This window comes from Panthera tigris, chromosome A3 (genome assembly GCF_018350195.1).
Source record: "Panthera tigris isolate Pti1 chromosome A3, P.tigris_Pti1_mat1.1, whole genome shotgun sequence".
Classification (NCBI taxonomy): Eukaryota; Metazoa; Chordata; class Mammalia; order Carnivora; family Felidae; genus Panthera; species Panthera tigris.
In genome coordinates, this window is record NC_056662.1 from 58694924 (window position 1) to 58721804 (window position 26881).

Below are 26881 nucleotides of genomic sequence, written 5' to 3' on the forward strand. Positions count from 1 at the left end.
TGTTGGGTAAAAGGGCTTCCATGGAAAATCATGAAGAATTATTTTGAGAAAAAGGACTATGGTTAGAGAAGTTTATTTTGTTGTTACCAATTTTTGTTTTTTTCCTCCAGATAATTTTTTAAATTCACAGTTACATAAAATGGAACAGATTTTGGTTTATTTTCTAATTGCAGTCTTAGCACTTTCAATGTGTTAAGGAGCCCTGAAACTCTCCAAAAGGGAGAAAAAGTAAACAGCATGGCCCAAACTTGTCTTGGGGGGGGGCATTTCCTGAGGTTAGTGTTGTTCAGAATACATTCCAGGGAACTCTGACATAAAGCAAGTTCCATTTAAAGCCAGTGCAGTCCCTTCCTGTGCCCAGGCCTGGGTCCTCGGGACAGGTGCACACCTCCTCATGACCATAAGTCAGACAGCCTCCCTGCACGCCCAGACTGTGGGGGCTGGGGACACCACTGAGCTCAGGAGCCTTCAGCAGCTTGGTTCCAGGAAAGAATGTCATCTGGGTGTGTGGAGAGAAAAGTCATCCCATGTGGAGCTAGATGGGTCAGGATGATGCCTCCCTCACCTCATGGAGAATTCTGGAGACTCAATTTGTTTTCTACCGCAGACATTTGGTGAAGTGTTTGTGGGATGACTGTGCTCGGCTTGTGCTATTCCTTCTTCCTGAGATGTAACCGGAACATCTTTACTTTTACCCAGAGGTATCAGGAAATGTTGGGGCCCAAATGAGAAGCTGGCCTAATTTTCCAGTGATTCTTACTTAACAGTCACACAGGGAGAGTTTCACGGGAGCACAATCTTTAGCAACTTGTCACTGAAATTCTCAAAGGAATATTTAGCTTTTTCTGCAGAAAAGAAACATTTTCAAAATGGCGGACTTCTGCCCATCCTTTTTCAATTTAAAATTTATTGAAATTATTGAAAGGGTTTTTAGTGAATTCTTCTCTACCTCAGATGCTCCCAGAGAATTTCTGGGTGTCCCTGAGCTAAGACTTTCCCAAGTTTCTAAGCCTACCGGGCATACAATTCTCTTTCTGACAATGCTTCTTAGCTGACCAAAGTACCCCACTAGGGTAGAAGCCAAGAGCCCCAAATAGAGGGAGGCCCTTTTTCCATTCTGCTGTTTACTGGGCCACAGTAAGAATTAGCATTCTGCCTGCGAGTACAGTTCTACTTTTTCCCTTTGTTTGGAATACAGAATCACTCATCTGGAAATTACAGGGTAATATAAATGAATCGTGTGTCCTGATACGTCTATATTCTTGCAATGCCTGCTGCTGCCTTAATCACCAAATAAAACAAACAGAAAGGAAGTCTCAAAAATGTTTTTACTATCATTTTTTTCCCTGTGTTGGGGCTTATGATGATATGCGTAACTCCTAGTCAAGAGCCTATGAAAGAAAATCACAGCAAAATTAGCAAGATAGGCTCCAGCTGGAAACATCGACATATACTGCACAGGGTCAGGCTTTTCATTCTGCACTGAGCCTGTACACAGGGGCATCAGTGAGTGCGCCCAGAGCTGGAGTCCTCCAAGTGGGCTACAACCTTCGTGGATCGGACTAGCCTTTCCTTTCAGACCTACAGAATTTACATCTAGAGAAATGAAACAATAAAATGAGGCCAGTCTTTCCTCTTAACCATATTACTCTCCATGAAAGAGCACTTGGCTGAGAAACAGAGCTTATGAATTGTGACCATCATCCTGGCTTAGCTCAACACAGACCCTGCAAGATATGATTTCTCCTTTATGCTTGTTTTCAAGAAAGCCTCCCTAACTTGCCCCAAAATCCTTTGAGGGCAGGGTGATGCTGTGTATCCTCCTCTTTATCTTCCCGCTGCTTAGTACATTTCTTAGTTAACCAACACTGATGGAAGGGTGCCCGAATGGTCTCAGTCATTGGTCCATGTCGACAAACTACCCTGGGGGGAGCCAGGAGGAATGCTAAGGCTAAAGCTTTTCTTTTTGCAACACTTGCTTCTGCAAAAGTGCATGGATGAGTGTCTCGGTTGCAGCGATGTTATCTCCCTCTTGCCTGGCCATTTTATCAGTGTTAAGACTGTAAGGATGAGGGTCAAAGAATAATAAAATTGTTTAGCTTGTGTTTGCAAACCAGCATCCTTTATTGAGAACCCCAAGCTATTTTGCCTGACATTCTTCATTCTTATTAACAAAAGGCAGCGATAGCTCTCAACTCACCACCCATCTTCCCTCCTGCGACGAAAATGCACACAATTAGGGAAACAAAACTTCCCAGCTGGTAGGAGTTAATGTAACTTTAACGAATGCTGATGAATTACTCATTCAATACTGGACAGAAGGAAGAGGCCACCATGAAAGAATTTCCTCTTAGTGTTCCGTTCTCTCAAGAAATGGAGTAAGTTGTACTTTACAACACTGCAAAGTTATAGAAACTGGCTTTCTTTGGAAAGCGAGGATTCATACAACACTTTCTGTCCCTACCCCTTGGGCACATGGTCGACCAAAGGGAGCAGCTTCCACTTACTGACTGTCAGGAGAGGTCCTTAGGAGCCCAGAACTCGAAATCATACCTTGGTTTGAATCCCTGCCTGCCACTTACTGGCTGTGTGGTTCCAGGCCCTGGCTTTCTCAACTGTAAAATGAGGCTGGTAAAAGCCTATGTTGAGGGGGGTGTTGTGAGGATGAGAGAGCTTACGCATGTCAGCTGCCGCAGGCACACACTGAGTGCTCCATACATCTTAGTATTTCTTATTAGCACTGTGTTCCCTGCAGTGTGCGAGGAGGCGCTTACACGCAGCTGCATTTAGTTCCTCAGTAACAGAAGTTGAGTAACTCATCCAAGGACAGAAAGTAAAAGCGTCAGAAGTCAAAGCCAGGCCTGTCTCATTCCTAACTAAGCTGTGCACTTCCTGCCCCACTGCGCCACTTCCTGGATGACTCCCCCTGCCACACACACAGACACACGTCCCGCAAAACTATGCCACACCAGAATTAGAAAGGCATGTGCACGACTGGACCACAAAATGGTAAACTGTGAACCTCATTATCTAGGGATTCCAAATGTCTCTCAATCAGACTGTTTCCTTTTTGAGTTCATGGACCATGTTTTTGTATTGTCCCTAAGGAAAAACAGCAAATAGTTCTGACACACAATAGGCACTCAGTACTCGCTGGTTTTACACGGAAATTCGCAGAAGAAAGTGGACCTGTGTCCCGGTTCAGAATACTTGATCAAACAATCCGAACAAACCATGAATTGCCCAAAGCTTTGGAAACCTTGCCCAACATAGCGTGTGTTTTCTGGAGACAATGAGGGTTTTGATCTGAAGCTAAGCATTTCTAATCTTGTCAAAAAAAACTGTGTGAGTGAAAACTATTCCTCTCAGGCCTCCAGGTGGGATTAGGGGAAGGGCCTCCCGATGCTGCTGCTACAAAACCTGCACAACCAGAGGCTTTGAGACGGATATAATCTTAGGATTATGGTTATTTCCTCCTGGGTTCTCCCAAGTGTTATGAGGGATCCTGCATTATTACTGCTATTCTGGCAAACAGATCTGGGTATTGCCAAGCGTTCTAGACCTGTTTCCCCAACTGAGGTCGAGAGGGGGTGAGGGCCAGCCAGCAACCTCACTACCCCAGATGTGTGCCTGGAGACTCCCAAACGGGCAGTGTGAGAGCATGCGTGCCCACCTCCTCAAAGCCACGGGGGGTGGGAGTGAATGGAAAGAAACTGCATACGACCTGATTTATTTCTAAGAACTTTTAGCCAAGATTTTCTTGGAATGTCTCCATCTGGTGACCCCTGAGAATGGTAGCATTTCATCTCCTCTGCATTTTGAGGTAAGCAGTGCAGTAGAGGGAGGGCTGAGGTGGGGGGGCCTGGGAGGTGACATTAACATGAGGATGGCAGAAGCAAACTCCCATGGACTCCGAAGTTACACCACGACACAGCTCTCAGTGTGGGCCTGCCAGACAGACTGGGTTAGTCCCTACATGAAGGGATTTTCTTGTAGTCTGGGGAATAGGACCAGAATCTGAGGTTAGGAAGCCTGTTTAACTTTAACGTCTGCCATTTGTGAGAGCTTTATGATGTTACTGAGCCTTCGTTTCTTCCTCTGTAGAATGGGGATAACAATGAAACACACCTCAGAGAACATTGAGATGACACGAGCTAACGCATAGAAAAGTACTTAGTGTAGAGGATTAGGACACACAAGAAGCACTCGGTGACTGCTGGCCACCCCTACCCATCTTTTCATGCTGCTAACCAAGGAGAATACCTTGTAAATGTATGAGAGTGTCCTGTATTTTCACACGTGTGTAACGATTAACACGCATACACACACACGAAAGAGCTTCTTTGTGTATTTTGTGGCTGCCTCCCCAAATAACCCTGTCGCTGCAGGACAGAAATGATTGCCTAGTGTTGCAGGTGAGGAAGTGGAAGCGGGGAGAGGTGAGGGTTTGTTGGAATTCATCATCTGGGACAGCGCTGCTGTCTGCCTTTGCACGCAATCCACAGCTACCTGGGAGGAAACCAAGAGGTCAAACACACAGAGGAAAGAACCGGAAGCCAGTCTGTCTGTGAGAGAGGGCAGGAAGATTCTATTCTTGTCTGGTCTGGGTTAGTCTATTCATCCACTTGTTACTTGGGACCACAGGGATTTTGTGACCCTTGAAGGCTGTGGCCTAAGGTTTGAGAAGCATGGCTGTGGGGAGTCCTGTTTCCCAATGCCAAGGGAAGGGCATGTTCCTTCAGAATAAACTGAGGTATTATTTGAATTGTTGTCTATTCAAATTTTTATCAGAGAAAATTTGAAACATGGAGAAGTATAGAGGTAAGAGTATGATGAACCCCCCGTGCTGACCATCCAGCTTCGACAATCCTCACTCCATGCCAACCCCGTCTGGCCTACAACTCTGGCCATTTCCCCTGCTTCCTGATTTTTCTTTAAGGAAATACTTGGGGGAATTAACAACCAATACAGACTCCCCCTGTGTTCTGCAGATTCAGGTCTAGCAGGTCTGGAGTGGCTGGGGATTTGTTGTCTTCATGCCCACCACCCTTTCCGCCCCCCAACTGGTGACACTGGAAAGACAGATGCCCCTCTCCCTGGAGATGCCGAACTAGGGGATCTCTGAAGGCTGCAACATTTGCAAGTGGAGGATTCTGTAAGTGACAACCAGGCAGTGGGTTCTGTGAAGGGAAGTGGGCAATCCCTTCAGCCATGCAACTGTTCAAGAGCCTGTCACAGGGGACTGAAGGACCGTCCCCTCTTCCTCCCCCTGCCCCCAGGTACACACACAACTGTGGGAACAGAAAGAGATGAGACTGGAGGGAGAAGGCTTGTCCTCAGGCCTGAGTGAAGACTTTCCCAGGAGAACACACTCCATTGCTGGGCCTGTCACTTGCAGCTTGATCATCTGTAGTCACCTACCAACCACCTCCATTCACCCGTGTCCTCCTCGTATCATCTTTATTTCCCTGAAGCCTGACATAGTAACTGCCCACGGGGGCAAACTGTGCGATGTTGGTAACATTTGACAGGTCTTTACCTTCAAAATATCAGCTTTATGACTCCACTTTACCCACAGTAGGTAGTCAATCAATGCCCAGTGAAGGAATAAGCAAGAATAGGGTTATAAGAGCTCTGACATGCTAGCAAATGAACTAGGATTTCTGGCCAATCCCACAGCAGTGCAAGGTGGCTACGATATCTCCAGGTGCAGGTGAGAAAACTGAGATAGGGTATATGGAAGCACGTAGCACATGAGGATGATTACTACGTGGTCAACATCTGGGAATGATTATTACTATTATTGTCCAAAGCCAGGCAACTCCCCACAGCAGAGCAGGGATTTGAACTCAGGTCTGCCTGGCTCTCCGGTCATGCTGCCTTGCTAAGCAGTGTCTGTGCTGGAAAAGCAAGAGCCAGCGGCCTCTCAAAGGAGACCCAAGTCACCAGGGTTAAGACATGAACATGTGGAAAATATAAACCACCTGGCAAGTCCCAGACAATGAGGAATTTCAGGATAAGGAACAAAATTGGGGGAGCTGGTCTACATTTTTTTAGTAGAGCACTACAATATTTCAAGGAGAGTGGGTACCAAGAACATGTCCCTAGTGCCCTGTCCCGCTGCACAGGACATGCACAGGATAGCTCATCTATGTTGGAAGAGGACAAGCATGTTTGAGCCTCATAGATGGCATGGAACAGACCAAGGCAGGGAAGATGCTCCTTCTTACCTCTTTGCCCTGTCTTTCTCATCTTCATCCATTAGATTTTCTACACAGTTTTTCCTGCAAAAAAAGAACAGATGATTAGCGTCTACTTCTAGACCTTTCTTCTAGGTCTTTCCTGGGGTCATTGTTTTGCTCTGATTTAACCCACAAGTCTTAGCCCAGAGGTTCTCAAACTTTTTGGTTCCAGCAAAACCCTTTACACTCTCAAAAATGACTGAGGATCCAAAGAGCTCTTGTATATGTATGTGGGTTCAAACTGAAAAATCTTAAATCCCCAAACACTCATTCTAGGTGTCAGAGCCATGCAGTCATAGCTTTCAAGGAGCTTCTAGAAAGGTTCACTGTATATTCACAAGCGTCAAAAAGGCAAATAATGTGTTTGTATTAGGAAAGTTGTTTTGACCTCCCGGACCCACCAGGGGTCCCCCAGACTGCACTTTGACAACTGTTTTCTACACCTGGCTCAAGGAAGTATCTGTTTATCTCAAACCTTAAACCTGCAAGGTGCCCATGACATTGTAAAGAACAGCATTTATCTATCTGGTCATTCAAATACACAGACCCCTCTTACAAGCAGCTGGGAAGAAATTGGGGCCCCAAAGGACTATAATCCGTAGTCCTTCCAGGCATTTACACTTCCCTAGACAGTCAAGGCACACAGATGTGAAAAATTAAGTAACAATCCAGGAATGTTCTTGTAGCCCAAAGTCATCAGAGACTAGCTCACCGCCCAGAACCTGTACTCTCCTAGGCAGCCGGCTGGATTTCTTGCTGCCCCACAGATCTGGGTCCCTCTGTCACATGCAGGCATGCTCGGAATCTTTATTTCATTCACATGTTTCCCAGGGTCCCGCCTGTTTGGGGAACCCCCTCCAGCCAGCCTTCAGAGCAGAAACACTCTCAGGGTGTCCATGAGGCCACAGCCTGCAGGGAGAACTGTAGGAGAATTATGCGGTAGCATAGAGGGCAGAGTGGCTGAGATATGGGTGTGGACCCCAGGGAAGCTGAATCGCCACTGCCCACACGCTTCTGTTGTAAGAGGGTCTGAAGTCAGAACTCCAAAACCAACGCTTTGCAAATGCACTAACACTCTCGAAACTTAAAGTTTTAGATAACCTTTTACTGGGGCAAATGAATATTTCTAAGATAATTTGGTTTTGTGATCTGGGTCTGACAAGTGCACAGGGATGGGTGTGAGCTGGAAGAGGAGGAGGAATTCTAGCTACAGCCCTTGTTTACACACATGCCCCATTCAGTAAACGGAAAGGCATATTTTGGTGATAGACTTGCAAGACACGCTATTCGGCAGTTAAGGCTTGTATCGTAATTAAAATGGGGTTAACACATCTGCAAACAGGCATGTGCTTAATGTCTCCCAGATGGAATCTGTTCAAAGTTTTAAGATGTGAAAAATGCGGCATCAACTCATTTAGTGATGCACTACCCCAGGTCCCTGCTCTGAAGAAAGTGCTGGCTGCCCATGCGTCCAGGTTACGAGCAAGGACCCAGCCAAGCCAAGCCCTTCACCCGGTGCCCCTGGACAGAGCACGTTCTCAGGAGGGATGTGGGCTTCACACTGCTTTCCTGAGGTTCCGGAATCCTGTTTGGATTACTGGGATTGCTTAGTCATAAATGAAACATTTAGGAGTGACTAATAGCTATTCTTTATTGACCACATCTTCTCTGTTTTATATTTGTTTGTCCTTAAACATTTCCTGAATCCATGAAGCTGTGATGACCTATACCTCCTTCCTCTTCTTCCCCATCCCTCCTGTTGCCTTGACTGATTCCTGTCATCTGTCCCCTGTCTGTGCCACTCTGCTCAACTGTGCCTGGTGAGACAGGGCCCCTAAGCCAAGTTCCTCAGTAGCACCTGCCACAGGAGCCCCACACTGAAGTCCTCACTGTCTTGTCACTGAGCCCATTGTGTCCCATGCCCTCCCCAGGTTTTTTTTTTTTAATTAAATACACATGACATAAAATTGATCACTCTTACGTGTATAGTTCAGTGGGATTAAGTGCATTCATATTGTTGTGCAGCCATCACCACCATCTCCAGAAAGTCTTTGCATTTTATAAAATTGCAACTCTGTGTCCATTAAACACTAACTCCCCATTCCCTCTCTCCCCAGACCCTGGCAACCACCATTCCTCCATTCCTTTCTTTTTTTTAAATCAATTTTTTTAATGTTTATTTATTTTTGAGAGAGAGAGCACGCGCATGCAAGTGGGGGAGGGGCAGAGAGAGAGGGAGACACAGAATCTGAGGCAGGCTCCAGCCTTGAGCTGTCAGCACAGAGCCTGACACGGAGCTTGAACTCACAGACCATGAGATCATGATCTGAGCTGAAGTAGGTTGCTTAACCGACTGAGCCACCCAGGTGCTCCCATTCCTTCCTTTTTAGGGCTGAATAATATTCTATTGTGTGTTTATACCACCTTTTGTTCATCCAGTCATCCATCCACGGACACTGGGTGGCTTCCACCTGTTGACTGTTATGAGTAGTGCTGCTATGAACATGGCTATGCTCCTCCTGCCTCATGTTTTTGAGCCATTCTTTTACTTCACGATGTGCAGAAGCTAGACAGGGTCCAAAGGCACACAAGAAAAGGGGGAGGGTCAAAGGCAAAAAAATCTCTCCTGTGAGGTTTGGGTAAAGGAAGAGTAGAGAAGTTTAAGAGGTGACGACTACTCTTCCCAGTTGCATAAAGAGTTTCCAATGAAAAGGATTTTGAGCAGTTTGTTTTGTTTTTTTACGACCACACAGAGCCAGGGAAGAGAAAATGAGCTTAAGTGAAGGCAGAGGAGAGTCTGTCTGGAGCTGAGAAAATAACTATTGTTGTGATTAACCCCAAGAGTGAACAAGGGAGGGAAGCTATAGAATCTTTACTCTCGATAGATATATATTCTAAGTATGTTAGATGTTTATGAGATTTATTAGCCAGAATCCCAACAGGAAACAGGACTTCATTACCAAGCTGTGGGTGGGGTAGGGGAACCAAGAGGGATGGTATGGTTACCTAGGGTTGGTATCAGATGAGCTGTTACCAGCTCTGAGGGTGAAGGGACCAGAGGCAAATAGTTTGCCAAACCTGGAAGGAGTATGTCATATAGGGGAGGCAGCATTTGGTGGAAGGATGCAGCCGGCATGAAGAAACCTTTTGAGAGGGGAGTCAAGGGAATAATACCTCACTTCACTCTCCACCCATCTCATCGCCTGTTTGTGTCTCTTATTAGCTATACCACCCAGAAGGCTGAGGCAGGGAGGCCATGATATCACCCACGTGGGGAAGCCCCCAGTGCAGAGTGAAGGGTGGAGAGGTGTGAAGGGGAACAGGAAGGACACCCAGCATGCCACTAATGTTCATCTCTGAGGAGCTCTTCCAGTTCTGGATATGTCTGGATTTTTCTGGAACACAAACTATTTGGAGTCTTTTAAAAACCTTTTACAACTGTCCAAATTTGAAGTATAGGCATCTACATGTAGAAATAATAACACTCAAGAAATAATAATACAATAATGATGAGAGGCTGAGGAAGGAGAGCCTGGCAGAGAAGTGTCTTGTAACTATTTAAGCCACAAAATCAGTAACGATAGATTGTAACCCACAGAAGAAACTATTCAGGCGTCTATACTGCTACAAAGAAAGAAAGAAACAGGGGCAGGGGGACAGATCTCCCTTACAGAAGAATTCTAATTAATAAATGTAGAAAGAATATGGGAAATAGAAAATCACCATCAGTACCCCATAGTAATAATTGTTGCAGGCAAGATCCACTCATGGATGCTTAAGTTAATAAGCAAACGTTTGAGAAGACTCAGGATATCTGCATAGTTTAAAGCATCTCCCTCAAGGGTTGTCTGGGTGGCTCAGTCAGTTAAGCATCTGACTCTTAGTTTCAGCTCAGGTCACAATCTCATGGTTTGTGGGTTCAAGCCCCACATCAGGCTCCATGCTGACAGTGAAGGGCCTATTGGGTTCTCTCTCTCTCTTTGCCCCTCCCCCACTTATGCTCTCTCTCTCTCTCTCTCTCTCACTCTCTCAAAATAAACTTTAAAAAAGTATTTCCCTCAATATATTTATTAATTACAAAGGAAAATGGCAACTTTGTAAGTGGAGAAAGTTGGCAGATACCGCCTTCCCTACGGGTCACCAGTGTAAGTTATACCCACGTCTTTTGGTGGAAATAAGTGCTCATTCTCTTGGGTGTTTATGCCTAGGAGTGTAAGTGCTGTATCATATGGTAGCCATATGCTTAGTTTATTAAAAACTGCCAACTGTTTTCCATAGTACTGTACAATTTTACATTTGCACCAGGAACATATGAGAGTTCCAGCAGCTCCACATTCTTGCCAACACTTGGTACTGGTTTCTTACATTTGGTCATTCTAGTGGGTGTGTTGTGGGATCTCACTGGGATTTGAATTTGCATTTCCCTCATGATTGATGATGCTGAGTATCTTTTCATGTGCTTTTTGACCACGGATAGCTTCTTTTGTGAGGTGTCGGTTCAAGTTTTTTGCCCATTTCCTTTTTCTTTTCTTTCTTCTTAAAAATTGGGCTTCTTTTTGTCTTCCTTGTACTGATTTATACGTTTCTCTCTTCTGCATACACTACTTTGCCAGATCTAGAGATCAATTTGTGAACATCTCCCAGTCTGTGGCTGGCCTTTTTTCACTTTCTTGACGGCATCTTTTGGTGAACAGTTTTTAAATTTGATGAAGTCCAATTTATAACTTTTTAATTTCAAGGTTAGTGATTTTTGTGTCCTCAGAAATCTTTGCCACCTCAGTGTCATGAAGAATTATCCTGTTTTCTTCTAGAAGCTTTATCATTTTAGCTTTCACATTTAGATCCACAGTCCACTGCAAATTAAATTTTATGTGTGGGGTAAAAGCAGTCAAGGATCATCTTTTAATTTTTTCCTCCAATCTGGACATTCAGTTACTCCAGGGTGATTTCTTGAAAAGACATTTCTTTTCCTACTGAATTGCACTGGCATTTTTGTCAAATGTCTTGTGTGATCCTATACATATATTAACAGAATCTCTATTCAGCTCCATTTATATACCAAGTCTCTGTAGCAGACACAGGATAAACATTTTTTTAAAAATAAACTCTATTTTGGGGCACCTGGGTAACTCAGTCGGTGAGCATCTGACTTCAGCTCAGGTTATGATCTCACGGTTCACGGATTGGAGCCCTGCATCGGGCTCTGTGCTGGCAGCTCAGAGCCTGGAGCCTGCTTCCGATTCTGTGTCTCCCTCTCTCTCTTCGCCTCCCCCACTCATGTTCTCTCTCTCCCTCTCTCAAAAAATAAACATTAAAAAAATTAGAAATATAAAAAAAAATTTTAGAACTATTTTGCATTTACAGAAAATACAAAGGCATTATAGAGAGTTCCTTTATATCCTGTACCCAGTACCTGCTATTATGAACACCTTATATTAGTATGGTACCTTTGGCACAATTAATGAACATCACTGACGCATTATTATTAAACAAAGTCCATACTTTATTAATATCTTCTTAGTTTTTACCTAATGTCCCTTTTCTGTCCCCAGATCTCATCTGGAACACCACATTACACCTAGTCATTATGCCTCCTTAGTTTCTCAGACTCTCCTTGTTTTGGATGACCTTGACAATTTCGAGGAGTATTTGTAGAATGTCCCTCAATTTGAGTTTGTCCGATGTTTTTTTCTCATGGTCAGACTGGACATGTGGGTTTTTAGGAGGACGTTCACAGGGGTAAAGTGCCATTCTTATCACTTCATATCAAGGGTAATAACAGCATGTATCTCTGTGGCTCTGGCCTTAATCACCCAGCTGAGGTAGCGACAAACTTATTTTTAAACTGCATGTTAGTTACATTCACACATAGAATACACAGTGTTTTTCTTCAGCTTTCAGATACCCCTTTTCCAGATGAAGAATCTCTAAATTTAAAGTGGTAGATCCAATTATGAACCTCAAAGAAGTACAACGAATATACTATCTTCTCTGTTTTTAGACTTTGAGACATACTTATTGAACTTTCATCAGATTGACAATTGGACCCATTGCTTTAAACTTAGAGGCACTTCACCTGGAAACATATTGAGCATATTATTTGAAGACAGCGAACCTTCTGTGTAGGGAAACTTCTTCTGTTTCCCGACGCTGTGGCATCCTGTATTTCTCTATCTTTATGCCAGTTCTGCACTAGCTTAACTCCTCTGGTTTTACAGGGACTTCTGGTAGCAATGTAGTGTGAGCTTTCCAATTTTGCTCTTCTTATTTAAGATTCTTGGCTATTCTAAGTCTCTGCATTTCCTTGCAGATTTTAGAATTTACATTGTCAATTTCTATAAAATGCTTGCTGCAACCTTGATTGGGAGTGTGTTGAATCTAGAGAACAATTTGGGAAAAGCTGAATCTTAGCGACCCCGAGGCCTCTGATCCATGTACACGGCATCTCTCTGTGAAGAGGTAACGGAGTGCGTTCACTGAAGCACGAACATGGTGTTCATGTGTGAGGGTGGGCTATTCCACAGGCATTCCCCGAGTGCCAGGGCACCTTGCGAAGTTCCTGCTCTTGTGGCTCTTAGATGGTGGGGTCAGGCAGGAGAGTGGGGGCAAGCCACAAGCAAGTAAATAAGTAAATATTGTCACCTGCTTGTAACTGCTGTGGAGAAAAATACTGGAGACTCAGGTAGGGGAGGGGAGGCTAGGGAGCGCTATAGTGAGCCAGAGTCTTGCTCTGGGAGCTTTCAGAAGTCAATGCAAGTCCTTGCTAATAAGACCACATTTGACCATGACTTGAGGGAAGTGGGCCATAGGGATGCACACCAGGGAGACTGGACCAAGGTTGGCTTTTGCTCTGAGTGAAAGGGAGGACACTGGAGGTTCTGATCCAAGGGGTGCGAGAGAACTCCCTCAGAGGACAGCTGTGATTCTGGAAAGAATTAAGTTTACACATGTGACAGTACCCCAGCACAAGCCTGGCCCACAGCAGACACTCAAAAAATCAGGTTATCTTTTTTGACGGCAAGGACCAGGCATCACCCATCTTTACACATGCCATGATGTCTGGACCTGCTCCTTACCCACATGGAGTGCTCAATAAGTATCTGAGGAATGAAGGAGAGAAGGAAGGGAGGGCGAGACAGGCAGAGAGGGAGGAAAGGAAGGTCAGAGCCAGAGCCAAACCCTATCTGAATTCTGATGTGATTGCCTAACACTGACTCCCACAAATTTCTCAATGATCATGGGTAATCCAGAGTAACAGTACTCACGAAGTACATTTAAAGGTACAGCTATGTCCTAAAGACTAAAAATTAAGACAGAAACTGTCGTGTGTGCAGGAGCTATTAACTAAAGCGCTATCGGACTCTTCGGGAAGGGCCTCTGGCTCCCTCACCAACCTCAGCCACAGCAAACTTCTGAAAAACTATAATCTCATGTTATGTCCATCCAGTTCTATGGATGGAATGAGCTGGCTCTGGCTACCTCCCCTTACAAATCAGGAGGCACCACCCAGAAGGGCTGAGTGACCTGACCATGGACACAAGGACTGCAGGCGGAGCCCCCCCTTGCCCCCCACCCCCACCCCGCGTCTCCTTGGAGTTGACTCAGGCATTTCACCCCCAGCCTACTGAGAATGCGTGGATCTCTGACTTCAGGGTCAGGCTGATTTAAATTTCAATTCCAACCCACTTGCTCTATGACCTTGAGCAAGTCCCTTAAACTTCATGAGTTTCTGTTTCCCTTACTCCTAAAGTGAGGCTGACACCCACCAGGCAGAGAGCTCGTGAGCCATAAATGAGAAGTATCTCTGCACGCATGCATACAATAAAGGGCCAGCGTGATGCCTGCAGCACAGGCCTCAAAGTGAGTCCTGTCCATCCCATGCCTGCTTCGCGTAACTGTCCTAACCTTTATGTTCCCACTGTGGTGGTCCTGAGCCCCTGCTAAGGCAGGTAACTCCAGGATCATCCTTTCTTCTTATCTTCACTTGAATTTCAATAAACATACTCTCTGCACAGCAGGAAGGTCACTGCAGAGTGAATGCAGTCACACAGACCTAACATTTCCTAGAGATGCTCCTGACCAGAGAAAGGAAGGACTATATTAGCGGCCAGAGGTACCCACAGATGGGTGCTCCTGTCCCACCTCCAGAGACCACCTGTGGCTGCCAGCAAGCAGGGTTGTGGAGACCACCCAGCAGGATGGGGTGCATAAAGCAAGTTGGTTCGGGCCCAGGAAGGAAGCAGACCAGTTGGAGAATCTAACCAAGCAAGGCCAGTGAGCACTGGCTGGACTCAGGAAGTCCCCAGGAATTTATCAGAGAGCCACACCCGCCGCAATAGGAGGCAGAGCTAGTGGGGCACACTGGGTCTCTGAGCTCCTGGGTCTGGCATCCACCTCTGGGAGGGGGAAAAGGCCCTGGTGGCCCGGAGTTGCCAGAAACCCTGCTTCCTCGGTAGCTCTTTGTGACCTCGGGCAAGTATGTGTGCTTCCAGGGTCCTAGTGCCCCTCTGGTGAGGTGGAGACAACAGGAGGGCCTCCTCGTTGTGGGGTTGTAAGAAGAAAATGAGAGAATCAGTGAGAAACCCCCAGCACAGTCCCTGGCACATACAAGTCCTCAAAAATTTCTAGCTACTATTAAGCACGATATCAGTAATGATAAGAAGTTAAAAGCTAGCAGTAGGAACTGGTACCTCAGTCTATAAAATGTCTTTGAGCAGAGTGAGATTATTGTTCCTGTCTCCCAGTCAGTGTTGAAAACTGTGTGTGTAGGTGTATGTGTGTGTGTGTGTGTGTGTGGAAGCAGGCATGGCGGAAAGACAGACAGACATGCACACAGACTGCCCATGGTGTCCAGTGATAACCCAGCAGAAATCTAGGTCATGAGGCTGGGGGTGGGGGGAGAAGGGAATGGAGCAAACACAGAATGACTGAGGATGTCCTCAAGAAATAGCTATTGCCTTTAATTGAACTGAAGAACACAAGTGAGTTCTGTAAGTGACATTTTCATTACCCAGGTGAAATTTCTACCCTAAGAATTCTGGAGCATTCTTTCTCACAGCTACTTACTGCTATATAACTGATTGGAACTCTGGCCCCTGGTGAGCAAGGACCAGCAAATGGCAGTGTAACTCTTTTCTCATGGCACATCTGTCCTGGGTCCCATAGTGTGTCAGCGAGATAGGAGACTAATGAATCATACAGGTGACAGGGACATACTTGGGGACTGGCAGCTCATTTCTGGGTCTCCAGAGAAGCCTACATGCAACATAAATGAAAATTATGTTATTCTACTAACGCAGGGGTTGGTTGGCAATCCTTTTCTGTAAAGGGCTACCTAGTAAATATTTTAAATGCAGACCGTACGGTCTCAGGTCTCTGCTGCAACTGCTCAGCTATGCTGTTGCAGTGCAAAAGAAGCCACAGACAGTATGCAAATGAATGAGTGTGGGTGTGTTCCAATAAAACTTTATTTAGAAAAGTAGGCTGGGGGCCAGACAGAGTCACTAGAATCACTACTCAGCCTTACTCTTCAGGGTCTTTAATTTCTAACTTTTTGTACAACCACTATAGGCCCAGTGGGTCATTCTGTATCGCCTTGAATTTTCCTCCAACTGACTATTATAAAGCCTGTTGTGTTAAAAGGTCCATGAATTTTACAAAATAAAAGCATGACATTTTCCAACTGGCTGAGAAATGGTTTGAATTATAGACCCCAAGTTAGCTGGAAAATCCTAATATTCCTCCCCACCATACCAACCAAACCTGGTAAATATAGTTCCTTAAAAAGAAAAAATATTAAACACAAGAATGGGTTGAAATCAAAAGGGGCAATACCAAGCACATGCATCTCCCCCCACTGACTGCTGTTTATTTACTGTGGATAGGGAGGGTGCCTTCTGTCCTCCCAGTCAGCCCCTGATGAGGGGACCTCATGTCGTTTTGGATTAACATCTTTGTCTTCCACGTGGGAACTTGATAATGATTTTTTCTCATTATATTTAAGAAATAAAAATACTTTGAAAAACAGTCACTGATGAACTGCAATGCTCACTCGTCTCCCTTTGTCCTCTGGGGGAGGCTAGAAAATAACTTCCACATTTTAATTCTTCCTCTCCAGGGAATGTTGTTTTGGTTGCAATGATTCATTTTCTGGGGGAAAAAATAGCTTTTCTAAAGGAAATGGGCAGTGGAAACCTGAGCGCTGCCTGCTCCTGCAATCCCAATTCCCCTCCGACTGAGAAATGCTCGCTACACTCTGGCACATCCCTCGACCTGGGAAATGCAAGGTGGACACGTCTATCCTTAACCCCAACCACTCTGGCAATCCCCCCAGGTAGCCGTGCTTCCCGAACCTTGCCGGCGGCCTCACTGAGCCCAGTTCCCAGAAACAACTCAGATGAGACCCCACCCCTGCCCCGACCTCAGCGAGTTTCCATGAACACATGAAAATTATACCACAAGCTTCTCCACGGTCAACGCCGAGGTTTTATCTGCCTGGTACCATCATGAGTCCCCCATGCAACGGTCTGATGATTCATTATTCAGGGAAACAGTGACATAGCAATGAAGGAATGGATAGAGAAAGAAACTTAGTTATTGAATAAATTCACAATGACATCGTGTGGCCAGCAAAGAACTTCCAAAATAAGAATCATCTAGATATCTGGATGTTTAGGGTCACCCTAACATGAAATATTACTCTTGCAACCTTTGGAACTTAGGTTCCAATCACTTAAGACTCCTTTCAGAGGGCCCTTTATAAAGTGTAAACCTGAGTCAACTAGAGATTCCGATGGGTGACAGTGTGTGGTCAGGGTGTGGACAATAGATGTCTATAAAAATCAGCAAGAGGGGAAAAGGAGATTTATGAGTCATGTTCAGAGCTGAGTCAGTGAAAGCCTTTGTTGGGAACCACTCGTCAGCTGCCACAGAAAAACTGAAATGAGTCCATAAAACCCTGCTCCAGCCAGCAGCTCCCCTCCACATAACCGTGGGTCCTAAAGCTCCTTCTGGCCCAGGAAACACTCATCCAAATTGTGCTCAAGTTTGTAAGAAGAAGAGCAGAAAAAGAAGTCCATGAGAGGGGAAGTCAAGCTTGTTTTGGACACCCAGGCTGTGGACTTTTGGGCTTCCTATCAGAGCTTCAAATAATGTTTAATAAAAATGTGGGATGTTTCATGTGAACTGCTAACTGTGGGAGGCAACGAAATTACTTTGGGAGCTAACAGGATCTAGGTACGAATGTCCTCCGCCTTTTTCCCTTCACTTAGCGTGGTGGCCTAGACACAGACTCGGGAACAGCTAGCTCACTGCGAATGTGGGATGATGCCCACTTTCCCCCATCCATACGAGACCCAGGAGGGCAGCTCGCCCATGTAGAGCACTTGGCTGGGGAGAGCTGGGCAAGAAAGGTGAATTGCCTCCTTTTTCACAGTGCAGTGGTCAGAAATCATGACTTTGTGATGAGAGTGGGCCAGACCTCCAGAGCTGCACACCAAATGCCTCCCACCTCACTAGTACAAATGGCTTTACTTTGCATGGTCTTCTCTTTCCTCTCGTTGAAAGATTTTTCTTTTCTTTACAGTTTAAATGAAGAATGTTCTCCGTGGAAAGCCAGGGAGCGCGTGCCCACCACTTATGCTAGGACAGCTGGGCCTAGCCAAGCTCATGGGCTGCAAAGAGCCCACGGGAGCACTCTTCATGACGTGAGACCCTATGGTGACTTACCGTATTTAATGTGTTCACTTGCACGGGTATCCATAAAGTTAGATCCTCTGATGCTTCTGCTGTTGGCTCTATGGTACAATTCAGCTGAGAATCATTCCCCCAGGGGAAATGGGTGCTGGCCTGCGGGGCTTTCCTCTGGGGTGGGGAATCCTGACAGGTCATCCGAGCCACCTGGACAGCCCTCCCCTCCTGACATGACTCTGGTTGTATCTGGGGCCTATGGTGGGGAAATGGGCCTTGATGGCTAACATCCAGACGTGTCTAAGCAAGCAGAGGGTGGTCTTGTGCCTTGAGCAGTGTCTGTCTCTCTGCCTGCTCAAAGCCACTACTCCTCTTGTGGGTGCGACATCTTGCATGTGCCTCTGTGGGCAGGCAGTGTGGAGACTGAGCCACAATCACCAATGTCACAAGGGGCCTGGTGAGGGGGCACCCCAAGGAGAGGTCCAGCCCACCAACAGAAAGCAGCCCCTGACTAGGGAGGGCAGAAGGAAAAGGGGTGCCCCACCTCCCCAATGGACAAATGGCATTCATGAGATGTAACGTAGCCACGACAGGAATGTTCTGTAGAAACAATCCCATGTCTGGATGCCCCACCAGCTTTGGCTGGAGGACGATTTCCAACACAGACTGATGTCCTTCCCTCTCTCGCTGGATGCCCGCCTTCCATTTTCTCTTCCAGAAACACACAGCCCCTTCCACACACAGAGTCTGAAGAAAGTCCTGCCCTATGGACGCAATAATACACATGGGAAGATGAGATGCAAAAACAGACCTAGGAAGCCCCCAGTCCACCCAAGAGAAGGGGCTCGAAGCACTTCCACCAGGAAGACGTTGGCCAACGGTATGGATGATCACTGCCTGAGACAGTCTTGCTCATCAGACAAGCAAAGAGTGTGAGCAGGTCCAAAAAGGCCTGACTTCTACACCATTTAAAGGCCATTTGGGTTTTTCCCTGGCAGGACTAGAAACCTCCAGTTTTCTCATTTTGTACATTCAGATATTCATGCTGTAAATTAAAGGCATTTTTGATCTCTCTCCTTCCATCTGGCCAGATAACAGTGAAGAAACTGCAAGAGAAAGTATGAGAAGTCTATTTTTTTCTTTTTTCAAACAGAGTTTGAATCCTCTCCTCTTATAAATGTCTAATGAAGCGACCCCAGGAAATGCACAATGTACCTGATGGTCTGACTCTCCCCTGGGGGCAGTGGCTTCAATGTGTCCAGGAGAGTTCCAGACGCAAGCCCCACTGTGAGGACGGTTCAGTCAGACAGGGCTTTGCAATTAGAAAGGGCAGGCCCAGGACGTCTTCCATAAGGCATTTTGCAATGCACAAAATACAGGAGGAATTAGTGAAAAACCGTAAATCGCTAGCTTCTGGCTTTCTCATATGTCAGCTTATTTAATCATGACTCTCTGATCCTACGATTTTCTTCCCTGAACAACTCTAACAGACACTATCCTACGCCCACAAGCAGCAATGCAGCAATATTTCAGCAAAGAATAAAGGCAGTAAATACATGTGTGTGTTTGGGGGGCATATATACACCCGCTAGTGCACACTCCCCTCTGCTCAGAGGATCTACTCCACGTTCCTGAGCATGGCATCCACAGCTTTGGATGACAAACTGCCATCCACGGTCACACTGTCCCCTCCTCCGTCCCTGTCCCCTGACACCTACATTGGCAACACCAGCCTCTTCGTCCCTCCAGCCTTATCCATCCAAGGTCAGGGAAGCACCCCTACCCTGCCCCACCTCATTATAATCTCTATTTGTTTCTGCAGTGCCTTGGCCTTACCCAGTCAATCCCTGCACCAGCCACCTCTTGCCACACACACACACACACACATACTCACACATTCACATGAGAAGGAAGACCCCTCAAGGGAGGACAAACACAGTTCCCAACTTCTCTGCATCTCAGCAAGCAGAGGTTCCTGGGGCTCAGTACAGGTTCCTGCTACAGGAGATATGGTTGAAGGGCTTCCATTGAGAAATCTGTTTTTAAAGTTTGGAAGGAAGCCTTGGTTCCCAGCAATAATTCACCATAATGCAGGATCTCCAGGAGACAGGCTGAATCAGGATGCAGGATGCCTTGCGCTCAGACCCTGTCCCCACGTCACCTTGGGTGCTGGGGCCTAACCCTTTAGACTAATGGAAAACAGGGCAAACAGATTAAACCACGTTCACCCAGAAGACTGCCATCTGTACGCCTCGGAAAGCTCCTTGCTCTGCCCAGCCCCTCTGGACAACGCTAAACAGGCTTAGCCTGCTGTGGGCAAACAGGAAAAGTAGGTCAGCTCAGCAGCACCGTGCACTGTGTTGAACTACTGATGTGCTGCGTCCTCAGGGAGAGGGGTGTGCCGGCTCGCAGCCCAGCCTGGGTGGCCTGGGCCAGCCTCTAGGGGGCAGCCAGGGGACCCAGGTAATGGGGAAAATTCAAAGAAAACTTGAGAGATGGTTCTTTAAAATAAAAAAAAAAGGCAAGACAAACAAAACTGCCTAAAAAGAACAGCGTGGACTGACACCCACTACCATTTCCCTGCCTTCAGAGACAAATCGATTCATGTTTTTCTTCAGTGAAATCAGCTGCTTCACCTGCAGAGGTGCACAGCCCTGACAATTTGCAAGAACACTGAGGCCAATGGTGGTGGTGCTGAGGCCACCTGCTTGGGGGCGTCCTCCACCTGACGCTTCTCCCCCAACTCCCCCATGAATCCTAGTGATCACCGGACACTTGCTGGGGGCAAGGACAGGCTTGAGCCAGCGGTGCCAGAACCCCATGCTGGAGAGGCGGTCCTGCCGCTGTTCCTATGTTCCCCGTGTTTGGTTCAGCCTGCAGCTCTGCAGAGGAAAAACCACTATCCGGGCTTCTTGGGCTCAGGAGCTGGACAAAGCACCAGACACGCTGGGGGAAATTCCCCTGAGGCCCAGGTGATCTAACCTACTTCCAGGAGGCTGAAATCTGGTTTTCTCAGGAGGGCCCAGCTCAAACCTGGAGACTGATACTGGGGTCCCCAGAGGGCCAGGTCCTATTCCCCAGGACTCCCAGGAGGGACAGGACCCTAGTTCAACCCTGAAATAGCTCCCTGGTGCCCCCAGAGCAGGAACAAACAAAAGTTAGTCTGGGGGGGGGGGTTGTCTCAGAGAAGTTTCTCCACAGAGCAGTGGTCGTGTATCTCAAGCCAGGCTGTGGTGACATAATCTGTAAATGCAGATATGTATAATTTTTAGAGGGCCTTCTTCTAAAATGCTGAGCATTGTTTCCTCTTTATTTCATTTCTGTGACAAAGGTGTTACAAGGTTTAGCAATAAACCTTTTAGAAACATTCAGATCTCTGGGGTGCCTGGGTGGCTCAGTAGGTTGAGTGTCTGACTTTGGCTCAGGTCATGATCTCACAGTTTGTGGGTTCAAGCCCTACATCAGGCTCTGTGCTGACAGCTCAGAGTCTAGAGCCTGCTTTGGATTCTGTCTCCCTCTCCCCTGCTCACACTCTGTCTCTCTCAAAAATAAATAAACATTAAAAAAATTAGAAACATCCCAACCTAAAAACCCACAACTTTGAGAATGTTCGCCCACCCTCTTTTGGAAACGTTATGGGAAAACTTCTCTTTCACATTCTCAGAACAAAAGGGCAAAAAGAGTGTCCTTTGGCCTTTGCAAATCATCCCTTCCTTCCTTCTTCCTCCTGGCCCTTGAACACTTGTTCACTACTTACTCAGCACATAGCTGTGCCCTGGGAGCCCCGCCAAAATCAAAGAGATGCAGATCCGCTGGCAAAGAGGCAACAGGGCAGGAGGATCCTGTGTTCAAAATCCACCTTCACAGAGCAGTTGAGACAAGGACACAATAGCTGCAAACCGCCTAGAATGTGAGCCCGATGAATGTTAGCTCAGGCGGTAGTTCTTGTTACATCAACCCTAGGAGCCATTCAAAAGGTGCTATTCCACATTTAAATAACAGATACTAATCATGGACATCAATTAGTTTTATTTTTCAATTGCAGCTACCAGGAAACCAACACAGCAAGTCCTTTTAAAGGTCCCTCGCAATCCCAAAGGTTCCTGTACTAGGAGACTTCAGCTTGCATAACAGTATTTTCCTGAAGAGCTGGTGATAAACAACATTTCTGCGAACTGAATCATACTCTAAATGTGTGAGTGGCTCAGGGCCCACGCGCTGGAGGAGTGCAGAATCCCACCCTCACTAATGACCCTTCTGCAGGTGCAAGGCTCATCACCACCAATTAGTCTGCTTAACAAAGTATCATACACCTGCTTTCCATTAGGCCACAACTAACTACATTTTTTTTTAACTCTGTAATTCAGGGTAAAGTTGGGGGAAGCTTGGATTCCTTTTATGGTTTTAAATAATTAATTTTACACTTTTAGCCAAATTTAACACAGTTGAAAGTGAAACGCTGTTAAAATACACTGAGTACACATTAGTCAAATCTACTCTTCAATGCATTTATTATTATTTATTCAATGCAGCCGCAGCCTCTCAAAACATGTTTGATTTACTTGCTTAGTTAACTAAGTAATTCAGTATATTTAATGGTGTTACATTCTTATCTTTACCTATATTAAGTCATGTGGTTTTCAACCCCTAGAAGATGCTAAATTCTCGAGTCTATGAAAAAACTATCAGATTCTTTTTTTTAAATAAAGTTTATTTATTTTGAGAGAGGGAGAGAGGGAGAGAAGGAGAGGGAAAAAGAGAAAGAGAATGAGAGCTGGTGAGGAGCAAAGAGAGAGGGAGAGAATCCCAAGCCGTCTCCGCAATGTCAGTGGTTTAACTGGTTCAACACTATTTTTTTTTAAGTTCATTCATTCATTCATTCATTCAGAGAGCATGTGAGGAGCAGGGGAGGGCCAAAGAGACAGGGAGAGAGAGAGAATCCCAAGCAGGCTCCACATTGTCAGTGCAGAGCCAAATGTGGGGCTCGAACTCACAAGCCATGAGACCATGACCTGAGTTAAAACCAAGAGTTGGATGCTTAACCGACTGAGCCACCCAGGCGCCCCAAAACGATCAGATTCTTTAGAACAACAGAACTGAATAATTATTGCAAGGTCACACTAACATTTTTGGAGATTATAAATGTAAACAAATAAATTTCATTTTTGTAAGCTTATTTGAAGGAGAAGGAAGTCAACTGACAAAACAAAAGGAGATGTCTGGTTTGAATGAAAACATTTACAAATTTTCTCATTGTTTTCTGAGGGAGAAGCAATGTATATTCATTGCAATTCATCCCTTCTTTCATTAAGAATAAAAAGGTAAAGGATCTTAGACAAGTTTTCATTAAATAAAGTCAAGTTCTCTATTATATGTATATGTGTGTATATACATAAAATTAAATATATTTAATTACAAAAATAAAATGGCAATAAGAAGTATTAAGTCCTTCCTCCTTCTCCTAGAAATAGTTTCTCTTCTTAACCTATACTCTCATTTGAGATTCCTTCCTCCTTCACGTGGTTGAAAGTGTTTATTGTGCCTGCTCCAGAGTAAGAAGCCTAGTTCACAGCTATGTCAGAATGACACCAGGCCAGCTCCCTCTGAGGGGGTGGTCTGTCTCTGGCTATACACTGGCAAACACTTTGAGGTTTTAAAAAATGATATTAACAACTACATAGCCTTTCTTAGCCATCATCACAAGTGAGGATTTAACAACGTATGGGTGTGTGTGTGTGTGTGTGTGTGTGTGTGTACACGCATGCAGTGTTCCCATATGTTGTTGCATGGCGACACAGTAAGATTTACACACTGTGAGGCCAAGCATCCCAGGGGTGGGAAGAGCACGTCCACATCAGAGATGGGATTGTGGTGAGTTGTCTGAAGCATATGCTTTCCTCTTTCTGTGGTCTCTTGGTTTGCTTTCTGATAAGTTCCTAAGTGCTGTACAGCCACAAGGAGAAGATTGAGAGTGTGACTTAAGTATAGACAAAGAGGAAAGAAGTGACTTCAGGAAGAACCGCTTCATAGAAACTTTAAAATGCTGAAAACTATAGTGGTTTCATGCGTAAGCAAGCAGTGTGAATAATGACCCATGGAGCTGTAGCCACAGATCTGGGTTTGGAAACCAGAATTCAGAACCAGGGTCAAGTTCTGTCAAGCACTTGCTCTGCCCTTGGGGGACTTTTAAAGAGCAGGATGAGGAGAAAGGAGGCCAGAGCTGGGCTCCCCATGGAAGGAGCTGCTCTTCTTTCTGCAAATTCAAAAAATGCCTCAGGGCTGCACACCACCCTCTAAGGGGAGACCGGAAGGCTGCTCTGTGTGATGGGGCCTAATCAGTGGGAGGGTATAATCAGAAGATGTGGACTGTGTGGGGTTGGCTCGGTCATTGACCAGCTGGGGGACCTTGAGAATCAGGTGATTCTTTTTTTGGACTGGTTTCTTCCTTTGGTTAAAGTAAGAAATAACCTTGTGAACTATGAAATGTCATATAAAAATGAGATCTTCCAACTATTTGAATATAGTCATTTAGCCCATGTTCTATTATGGGGAGGTGTCCATACAGGTGACAAGGAGGCAGGGTGAGGAAGGGGGATAAGAACCCATGAGAGTAGACACCCTGGTTACAAGACAGCATTGTCCATCCATGACTGTGCCATGGTGACGAATCAAGGCTGTGTATACTCTCTTAACCACGGGTACCTAAATGCTTAATATCCTGAAGCATGTGGCTACCTGAAGTTCAGGTTTATGCTGCTACTGTGTGTGGCTCTGACATGCCTCTCTGCAAATGAATAAGACGTAGGTCAAAGACCTATAACACTGTCAGGTGCCGATGTTCTCAGTTGGGAACGACTAGAGTATGAATCTATTCTGATCCTGTAGGGCTTTGCTTGCACCACCTGTGACCGAGTTTGCTGATGGCTTGCAATAAGCACAATTACTGATGACAACATCCAGCCCCGGTGGATCCCAGCAAGTCCTTTGTTTCTTGGATTAGGGTCAGTTAAAAAAAATTAACCTTCTATCTGAAAGTTAGTATCAAAGAAGGAAAATGGCAATACTTGTGGGTTGTCTATGCTGTGGTTTCTGGATGCAAATTCTTCCTCCAGTTGTTTTGATTCCAGTCCATTATAGACTCGGGTGTCCTGTAGGATGCATATCTATGTTTGCAAGTTTAGGGCACACATGACTCCAAGTGATTTCCCATTGGTTAGGCTGATTTTCTTCTCTTACAGATGAAAGCAACTTCTACTTCCAAGACTGTCTGACTTCACACTGATTTCTCCTCTAAAAAGGAATTCAGATAAGCAGAACAGGCTCCTCCCTTTTCCCCAGCCCAGGAAGGAACAGGCCACCAGAACAGTCTGCTAAACACTTCCAAGTTTCCACAGAGAAAGAATGAGAGTGCGTGTACATGTGTATATGTGACTTCATACAGGCAAGACAGAGGGTCGCTGTACCACACAGCTCTAGAATATAATGCGAACCATGCCTCCTCCATTTGAGATGCACGGTAGCCCCTTCCTGCTATCAGGATAGCTCCAAGAAACCAGCCTTTACGGAGTTTGTGAGATCCCACAGCTGTTTTTTTTTTTTAAAAAATCAAGGGAACAGGTGATGGTGGTCACAAAAAGCTACACATGCGGTAAAATGACAGCACGCTACACACACATTATACCGGTATCAGTTTCTTGGAGGTAAGACGTAGCCACTGGAAGGGGCTGGGTGATGGGTACATGGAACCTGGACTGTTTGCAACTGCCTTTGAGTCTATGATTATTGCAAAATAAAATTTTTAAAAGGCAAGGGACCAGCAAATGACAGCAAGAGCATTGAGCAGTGAGGAACCACCCAGCATCAAGCCCCAAGGCTGGGGATGGGTCCTCCACTCTCTCCAGGCCCTGCCTCCAGTTAGTTCAGCCTGGGGAAGTGCCCTGCACCAACACCTCCCAGGTGTGGAGAAATGGGACTCCCTAATCTGTCTCTCTGCATATTTATGCTGGATGCTACCAATATGAGGACAAGAAAGCCATTATTCAGAGATTTCAGATGTTACCTGTTTTGCTTATACTATTTTTATTTTTTATTTTATTTTTTATTTTATTTTTTTTAACGTTTATTTATTTTTGAGACAGAGAGAGAGCATGAACGAGGGAGGAGCAGAGAGAGAGGGAGACACAGAATCAGAAGCAGGCTCCAGGCTCTGGGCCACCAGCCCAGAGCCCGACGCGGGGCTCGAACTCACAGACCGTGAGATCGTGACCTGAGCTGAAGTCGGACACTCAACCGACTGAGCCACCCAGGCACCCCTGCTTATACTATTTTTAAAAAAAAAATGTTTGTTTAGTTATCTATTTAGGGAGACAAAGAGGATCCCAAGTAGGCTCCATGCCATTAGTGCAGAGCCTGATGTGGAGCTCGAACTCAAGAACTGTGAGATCATGTCCTGAGCCAGAATCAAAAGTCAGACGCTTAACCGACTGAGCCACCCAGGCGCCCCTATTATTTATTCTATTGTTTGATATTCCAGCTCCTGGTTTTACCAAGCATTGCAACACCTGGAGCCTGCAGACTTTCAAAGGGTAACTCGGCAATAAGCCTTGCTGCAAATTCATGTGTTTAGGACAAAGCACTTTAAGTGTAAAGAGTTCCCACGAGAAGCATGGTGACCCTGGGTGGCCAGCGTGGCTTTCTCCCGGACCTTCCCTCTAGCAGCCACACTTCCATTTCTCATCACACTGAGGTGTGGCCCTGTAGGGTCACTGAGATTCTTCAGTGTGCCCCTGCAGTAAAGAGAACTGGGGCCTTCAGCTGGCCCGTCACCCAGGCCATGGGACACTTCTTCCCTTCCATCTTGGGCTCCACAGGGCCGCTCCCCACTTCACTAGTGAGGAATCCAGAGCAGAGAAGGGGTAAGAAGTTCATGCAGCCTGCAAGTATCTCACTGA

General features: G+C 45.8%; 1 protein-coding gene across 1 annotated transcript in view; it reads right to left on the reverse strand.

Moving 5' to 3' along the window:
* NPAS2 (neuronal PAS domain protein 2) overlaps positions 1 to 26881 on the reverse strand; it is a 194063-nt gene that overhangs the window by 77934 nt on the left and 89248 nt on the right. Inside the window, exon 5 of the mRNA XM_042981167.1 lies at positions 6231 to 6284. Coding sequence (XP_042837101.1) covers positions 6231 to 6284 — 54 coding nt within the window. The remainder of the gene's footprint in view (positions 1 to 6230; positions 6285 to 26881) is intronic.